Source organism: Triticum dicoccoides, chromosome 6B (assembly GCF_002162155.2).
Source record: "Triticum dicoccoides isolate Atlit2015 ecotype Zavitan chromosome 6B, WEW_v2.0, whole genome shotgun sequence".
In the NCBI taxonomy this organism is placed as follows: Eukaryota; Viridiplantae; Streptophyta; class Magnoliopsida; order Poales; family Poaceae; genus Triticum; species Triticum dicoccoides.
The window spans coordinates 583,269,170-583,276,265 of NC_041391.1; the positions used below are offsets into that span (position 1 = coordinate 583,269,170).

General features: G+C 48.5%; 2 protein-coding genes across 4 annotated transcripts; both read right to left on the minus strand.

Annotated features, from left to right (window-relative positions):
* Nucleotides 1-239: 239 nt before the first annotated feature.
* On the minus strand, nucleotides 240-2,075 carry LOC119324431 (heavy metal-associated isoprenylated plant protein 23-like). Of its 2 annotated transcripts, none has more exons than XM_037598223.1 (2): nucleotides 1,201-2,075; nucleotides 240-817 (listed from the first exon to the last, which is right to left on the minus strand). In XM_037598223.1, exons 1-2 carry the CDS (start codon nucleotides 1,370-1,372, stop codon nucleotides 507-509), a joined length of 483 nt encoding a protein of 160 aa, XP_037454120.1. In that variant the 5' UTR covers nucleotides 1,373-2,075; the 3' UTR covers nucleotides 240-506. The 2 variants fall into 2 exon arrangements, with proteins under 2 accessions (XP_037454120.1, XP_037454119.1); XM_037598222.1 differs by having other exon boundaries at nucleotides 240-823; nucleotides 1,201-2,013.
* Nucleotides 2,076-2,132: 57 nt separating this feature from the next.
* On the minus strand, nucleotides 2,133-6,839 carry LOC119324430 (aspartic proteinase-like protein 1). 2 transcript variants are annotated; one of them, XM_037598220.1, is made up of 10 exons: nucleotides 6,424-6,839; nucleotides 6,012-6,147; nucleotides 5,120-5,352; nucleotides 4,279-4,503; nucleotides 4,052-4,190; nucleotides 3,909-3,979; nucleotides 3,715-3,814; nucleotides 2,673-2,736; nucleotides 2,516-2,587; nucleotides 2,133-2,437 (listed from the first exon to the last, which is right to left on the minus strand). In XM_037598220.1, the coding sequence occupies exons 1-10, from the start codon at nucleotides 6,699-6,701 to the stop codon at nucleotides 2,208-2,210; spliced, it is 1,548 nt and encodes a 515-aa protein (XP_037454117.1). In that variant the 5' UTR covers nucleotides 6,702-6,839; the 3' UTR covers nucleotides 2,133-2,207. The 2 variants fall into 2 exon arrangements, with proteins under 2 accessions (XP_037454117.1, XP_037454118.1); XM_037598221.1 differs by having other exon boundaries at nucleotides 5,120-5,386; nucleotides 6,424-6,559.
* Between the last annotated feature and the right edge of the window lie 257 nt (nucleotides 6,840-7,096).

The window sequence follows — 7,096 nt, forward strand, 5'->3', positions numbered from 1 at the left end:
AAGAACGGCGAGGAGTGAACAGAGACAGAAAGACAGACAGACAGCAGAGCATAAACTATAGCGCTTGGCATCTCGCCCAGGTCCGTCGTCGAAGTATCTAACGCCACAGGTGATTGATGGTGGTCTAGATCCTGGCTGCCTCTGGTTGGAATTCCTACGTGCACGGAACTCGTGTCGCACATCATAAAGCAAACCAGCATACAAAATCTAGCAAGAGATGCGGTGACGACATGACAGTATGACACGAGACCAACCGGAGATCTTCTCACCAAGGCCATGCTTTGTTGGTTGGTAGTACTTGGTAGCCAAAATTTTGGCACGGCAACAACGTTTCGCAGGTCCCGGAGGCTGCCGGAAACGGCAAGTTTTGTGAGGTTTGGCAAGGTAAATTGGCAAGAGCGAACCCAGCGAGCTTCTACTCCTACGACTATCTAGCTAAAGCATAAAAAAACCGCAAAAAAAAAAGCATAAAAACCAACCACTCCTCTGTATGAGACGCTGTGGCGCTACATGACGGAGCAGGCGTTCGGGTTCTCGTCGCTGAACAGGCTGGTGATCTGCTCGGCGCCGACTGCGTCCGCGTTCTGCCGGTAGGGAGATGGGGCCCACCTGTCATTGGCCTGGGCCGCTCCGATGGCGCCGTAGCGGGCCGTGACGGCAGCGCTGTGGTCGTCGTAGCCAGGATGATGATGATTCCGGGGCCACAGCTCAGCCTTCTTGCCTGTGGACTGGGCCCGCCGCAGGACCTTGTGGGGGTCCACGACGCCAGTGACGGTCACCCTCTGCTGCTTCCTGTTCACCTCTACGCGCTCCACCCCTGCAACTTCAAAATAAAACCACTTGTCAAATAAATAACCCGCTCCTAAATAGCAGTGCTCACAAAAAATAATGGACCCGAAGCCAAATCATAATGAAAAGGAAAACGGGACTAAGTGAATCAACTGGACATGAGTGCGAAAAGGGGGGGTTCATCAACTTTTCTGAGCAGATGCTTCAGTGTTCTAGCGACAGGTGTACGGGCCGGGAAAAGCTTAAGCGGACATGACACGACGGGCATTATTGATGAGGAGCTATATACTGTTGTCTACACTCTAGACGGCGAGGAACATGGAAAGGCACGATGGCAACGAGCAGAGAAAACAAGACAATGTGACCCCAATGAGTGACCGACCGACCGGGCGAGCGACCAACGGAACTAACCTCTGATGCCGGCGAGTGCCTTCTTGACCTGGCGCTCGCAGCGCTCGCAGTCCATCCGGACCCTGAGCTCCACTGTCTGCGGCTGCGGCTGCGTGCTCTCCTTGGCGCACCTCTGGCCTCCACCCACCGCTCCCAGCAGGCTCGCCACCAGCTGCTTTATGCCGCCTCCCATGGAGAATGCAGCGAGAGGCTCACTGGAAGTGGATGGATGAGTGACGAGTGAGCGAGCGAAAGAAGCAAGAAGCCCGCCTAAGTGGAGGGCCTAGGTAGCTAGTGTTGGATTGTGCATGCATAATGGCACGGCATTGTCTGGCTGGCTTTGTAAGAGGCCGGCCGGGGAACTGTTGAAAGGCGACCTGAAGAAGGCAATGGCGCCTCGGCGAGGGGACAGGAGAGACGGGGGGGCTGGTGTGTGTGTGTGTGTGGAGGCTGACAAGAGAGCACGAAGAGGTCGGGGAAAAGTGACGGAGCCGTGGCCCGTGATGGTGGTGGTGGTGCGAGGCCTCTCCTCTCATGTGACTGACGACGACGACGGTCGTGCATGCAGATGCAGTGGCTCGGTGCGGGCGCTTGTGTGTTGCAGTAGGCCGAGCCTTCCGGCTTTGGGAGAGCGGTGCAGTGCAGAGTGCCCGTGCAGGTGCAGTGCAGACCGCAGGGCGCAAGAAATCGCCTGCAAAGCTGCAGCTTGGGAAAAAGGGACTGCCATCGATGGATGACTGCACGGTCACGCTCTTCCTCCTCTTCTTATCCTCGCTTCCGGCTTCGTGGTTTTTGCACCGTTTCCTCGTAGCACAGGAAACTATGGGCACATGTCGTGACGTTTCTCAGCAAACCGGTCTGTCAGTGTTCTTTTAAGATCGACGGGCGATAGGCGAGTGACCCATTCGCTGGTGGAGTGGAGTTGTATCCCTACGCTTAAACTCGGGAAGCACTTCCGAAACAGCTGACACAAGAGACTTATGCGATATACAGGGGCTATCATCAGTTAGGTTTATTCAGTTGCTGATTCATGAGATGAAGAACACGGTGGAGATGGTCAGTAACAGCAGCGAGCAGCAGTTGGCAAGTAGCCTATGTAAGTTCGATGGCCCGCCCGAGGAGGTCGGCGCCTTGCCTGCGACGGCAGGAGGCGTCACGGTGGGAGAGGTCTGCTGCTCGCTCGACGGCAGCGGATCCCCCGGGCTGTGGTGCTGCGACGGGCCCAAGGGCACCGTCGTGCTGTTGTCAAGATCATGGCCTGCGTACAAGGGAATGAACGTTAATGTTTCATGGACAAAGGAAAATGTCTTTCTTTTTAGAGTAGTTTCTGACTTACATTCAGACCGGTACCAGCCCAGCTTCATGTTCTCTTTGTCAAAAACAATGTGGTATCCAGTCAGGAAGTTCTCTGCATCCACGGATACCACGTAAGCTAGTTTTCAAAATAAAATTAGACTTTGAGAGAACACATATCCCAAGATTTAAGCACTCACGTCCAATAATTGCAATAGGCTCTGGTGACTTCTGAACAGCTAAGCAAAAGCCAGCAATCGATCCCTGAACATTAGCAAATGAGATGAGATGATATCACAGAGCCGCAAAACAGCTACAGTTCTATATTTCATAAAGACAAATATGTTTCTTTCTCTCGAAATGACACATCTGCCTTTTGTATACAAACATATACTCCCTCCGTTCCTAAATATAAGTCTTTTTAGAGATTTCAATAAGAGACTACATACGGGGCAAAATGAGTGAATCTACACTCTAAAATATGTCTATATACATCCATATGTAGTCCCTTGTTGAAATCTCTAAAAAGACTTATATTTAGGAACAGAGGGAGTATGTTACAACAAATCATGCAGTAAGTTTATGCGCTGTGAGCATGTTACAAAAGGGCTCAGCTGTCAAAAGATAAATGGCATCACTAATGGTACTCTCATAGCTTACCTTGACTTTGTTTTTATTAAAATCTAATAACATTGTGCAATGAGCATAGAAACAATTGATGACAGGTTTAGTTCGCACCACACATGCAAACTCCACATTACACTATACCAACTTTTAATAGATGAGCCTAGCAAGTGCCAAACTATAGAAATCTTTCTAGTACAGTATCTTGTTTTCACAGTTGAAGCCATTTTACCCACCAACTATATCTGTTTAATCAAATAAACTGCAGGAGAACACACTGGAAGGAGCATTTGAATGCAGTATACTATATCGGTTATGTAAGGGAGATAACTGGAGCTGGCTCTTTCAGAAAGAAGAGAAAAATACAAATGGAGTCGATTTGCATATAAGAACTTGTTCTCGGGAACATTTTTTACAAGGAGTCCCTCCTTTGGACGCTTAGACAGCAAGGCGCCCTGTCAGAGCCTTGACATTATGCCCGCTTTAGGCACTTAGGCGTAAGGCTGTTGGTGCTCGCCTTAGGTCGCCACCTTAGGTCGCCTTACTGCCTTATAAACAATGCTCGGCAATGCACACAACATAACTTACAATTTTTCTCCTGAGACAAGAAAGACATACCTCTCCGTCCTTACGTACAATCGTAGGATTAACGACCTGAAAGCTCTTGTTTGCAGAGAAATTAAGAGTTACAGTTGGCACGTCAGGCATCTCCAGAGGACTGAAATCACAAACCAGTGCAAATGAAAATGTCAAAAATCGAACTAGCTCCTGGCGAGTGGTGACCTGTAGTGCAGTCAGAATTTGGAAGTTACCTAGCACTGTAGCAGTATTCAAAAGAATCATCTTCCTGGGTTATTCTTGAGGCATTAACTTGTTTGTCAAACTGCAAATGTATAATGGATCAGTAACAAAATTTATCTACGAGTGAGAGATCTCTAAAGGGGTATGTATCCACCTCGACAGTGACAGCCTTGTAAACATTCAGAGGAAGAGCTGTGAATGATGTTCCACTATCAACTATGGCCACGAAGTTAGTACCCTCAAAACATTTGTGGCCAACACAAGATTTGTCAACATTAACAGCATAAGTTTGACTGGGAGGAAAAAAAACACGGATGTCAGTGGAGCTGGAAATAACTTAAAAATCACTAGAGCAACTAAAGACCATTCCAAGGAACTAACAATTTGCCATATAAAGGAACAAATGGCGTCGACTGTTGGGTAGACACTCCTTGATCACCGAAGAAAATTCTCCCAGAATATTCCTTGAAACACATGGAAAAGGAATTTCGAACTAATCCAGCTCTTGCAAGGAAGCTAGGAACTGAGATATCTGCCATCCCAAGGCCAAGAAGTCCATCTGGCGCAATACCATCCAAATAGCTACCACTTTGCTTCCTACCACACCTATAAAAAAAGGATACACTAACTTAGTAAAACTGGAAAACTACAGCAATCATGAGACTAGAATTCTTCAGTACACAAGCATCATCTGTCATTCCAACCATTTTGTTTCAAGAGTGCATAGAAGGATCAACATAACACAAAAAATATACAACACAAAGAATGGTCACAGCTTAAAATGCCATTTGTAGGCAACTGGATGAATATGAATATATGATGCAGGTCCAGGTGGACAACAACAACAAAACCTTTAGTCCCAAACAAGTTGGGGTAGGCTAGAGGACACAGTATGCAAATACCCACAAAAAAAGGGCAACCTGGTGCATGTAGCTCCCGCTTGCGCAGGGTCCAGGGAAGGGTCCGACCACTTTGGGTCTATAGTACGCAGCCTTTCCCTACATTTCTGTAAGAGGCTGTTTCCAGGACTTGAACCCATGACCTCATGGTCACAAGGCAGCAGCTTTACCACTGCGCCAAGGCTCCCCTTCAGCAGAAAACAAACAGAAATGAAGAATGTCACACGCGGGAAAAACATATCAATTGTGACTGTTATTTGCCAAGTAATGGAATACAAGCATAAACTCATAGAGAGAGCAATGGCAGCTGGTACAGAACTTACCCTATAATGACTGAAGCCTTCACTGGTGCATGGCTCTCTCTGGAGTTCAAGTGTAGAACATCCTCAATTAGTAAACCTGAGCTGGTTGTGTTTTCTTGAAGATAGTCAGTGCTGTATGGGCAAGGCTGCTTTGGGCTTGAGCAGCCTGAACCCGATGAGCAAAGCTCATGGCTGCAGGGCAAATGCCGACTCGTTGTTGATTCAGCTGGTTTGTAAATCCCGAGATCTCTATCCTGCATAATAGATGCTCCATATATGACGGAGCACCTGCCAATCAATCATTGCAAATAAGCACTAAAACTGCTTCCCAATTTGTACAAGTCCTCTTGTTTGTGTATTTCTATCAAGTAATATAAGCAACTTTAGGATCGATAAAATTCAACAGAAAATTTTCACCAGAGATCACTAAATATGTCTCCAAGTGCCAGTTGGGCTTAAATTGGAAACTGTGCAGCTCAAGTTATTGTGACTTTTTCAACTAAATATGTCTCCAAGTACCAGTTGGGCTTAAATTGGAAACTGTGCAGCTCAAGTTATTGTGACTTTTTCAACTAAATGTGGTGGTGGTATCAAGTTGCAAAACTAACATGGATCATCTATGTGAATCTTCTCCCCTAAATTGAATGGAACGCTAATTAAGTACCAGAAAAACAGTCGAAACGTACATGCCGTGTATTAGTTTCTTCAATCTACAAGGATAGTATTATCACATGCTTTAAAATTTTACTTTGGAAGAAAAGAGTTAACTATGCGCAAGCATCATTTTTTTTCTTTTTGCAATAGTATGTGCAAAGCCTCTAACGCATGCATCTGGTCAAATTGACACGAGCATTTCCAAATCCAGCATCTGCAGACCCCAACACAATGTTATTGTTCAAAAAAGGGTGCGTACCAAAGTTTCACGGTAGCCAGCCAACGGAGCACACTCAATACAATCACAGGGTACCCAGAACAGATCACTTCCAGTATCCAATGCGACCATAAAGGAAGTGTTCGGTGTCCCGACATCCACCCATGTGTAATACAACCTGCACAGACAGAAGTAACACCATTTGTAATCAGTAAAGCTAAGCTTTGGCCCATCATAGATTCACAATGCAACACACGCCACAAAGCAAAGCAACTTCTCTTTTTCTAATTTTGTGTTTCTCTATTACCAATATGATGTAAAACTAACTGGGTCTAGTAGTGCATTGGAAAATAAGCTTCTGCATCAACAGCATACTTCAGCAGTAAAAGGTACTGAGGAATGCAGGAAGACCGGACGGCCGAGCCGCCGAGGGGAGGGAGCGAGCGCGACGCACCAGCCGAAATCGTTGCCGGGGGAGAAGATGCCGCCGGCTTCGGAGACGAAGAGGAGCTGGTGCTTGCGCTTCTGCCGCTGGAGGTCGCTCCGCACCAGCGCCCGGTAGTAGCCCCCGCTCCCGTGCGGCGGCCACCGCGCCCCGTGGGGCCCCGCCGCCACTCGCGCCTCGTCGGAGAGCCGGTGCACCATCCTCGTGGAGAGCGTCGCCGCGGCAGCCGGCACCGACGCCGACGCCGCCGCGGCGAGCAGGGCGAGGAGGAGGAGCGGGAGGCGCATGGGCGGATCTGGGCTGCCGACGGCGGATCTGCCGGAAATGCGGAGAGGTGGCCGGAGGAGGGAGGCTGGGGCTAGGGTTTTCGGGGTGCTCGGCGAGGAGCAGGGAGGTGGCGGAGTGGTGGTGGTGGTGGTGGCGGGGGTGGGTGGGGAGCGTGACGGTGGAGGGGTTGCTTGGGCGGTGCGGTGGTGGTGATGGTTGCCTGGAAGTTTGCGCAGAAAAGAGGACGACGGAGAAGGTTTTGGCAGCTTTGCGATGTAGCCCTTGAAGAAGTGGCGTTGTTTTTTCTGGGTCCCGCCTACCAGAGCCGTTGCCACTCATTGGTCCCTCGGTTGCTACGAGTACTTTTTATCACTTTTGTTTATTTTTCTTTTAGATTGTCACCTTTGTATGTTGA

Excerpts from the sequence above, each read along its gene's own strand:
- LOC119324431 (XM_037598222.1), bottom strand. The coding sequence starts at position 1,372 with ATGGGAGGCGGCATAAAGCAGCTGGTGGCGAGCCTGCTGGGAGCGGTG. Across the intron at positions 824-1,200 it reads GGCACTCGCCGGCATCAGAG|TTGCAGGGGTGGAGCGCGTA; the intron begins GTTAGTTCCGTT and ends TTTATTTTGAAG.
- LOC119324430 (XM_037598220.1), bottom strand. The coding sequence starts at position 6,701 with ATGCGCCTCCCGCTCCTCCTCCTCGCCCTGCTCGCCGCGGCGGCGTCG. Across the intron at positions 6,148-6,423 it reads CCCGGCAACGATTTCGGCTG|GTTGTATTACACATGGGTGG; the intron begins GTGCGTCGCGCT and ends CTGTCTGTGCAG. Across the intron at positions 5,353-6,011 it reads CTGGCTACCGTGAAACTTTG|GATAGAGATCTCGGGATTTA; the intron begins GTACGCACCCTT and ends TCTATTATGCAG.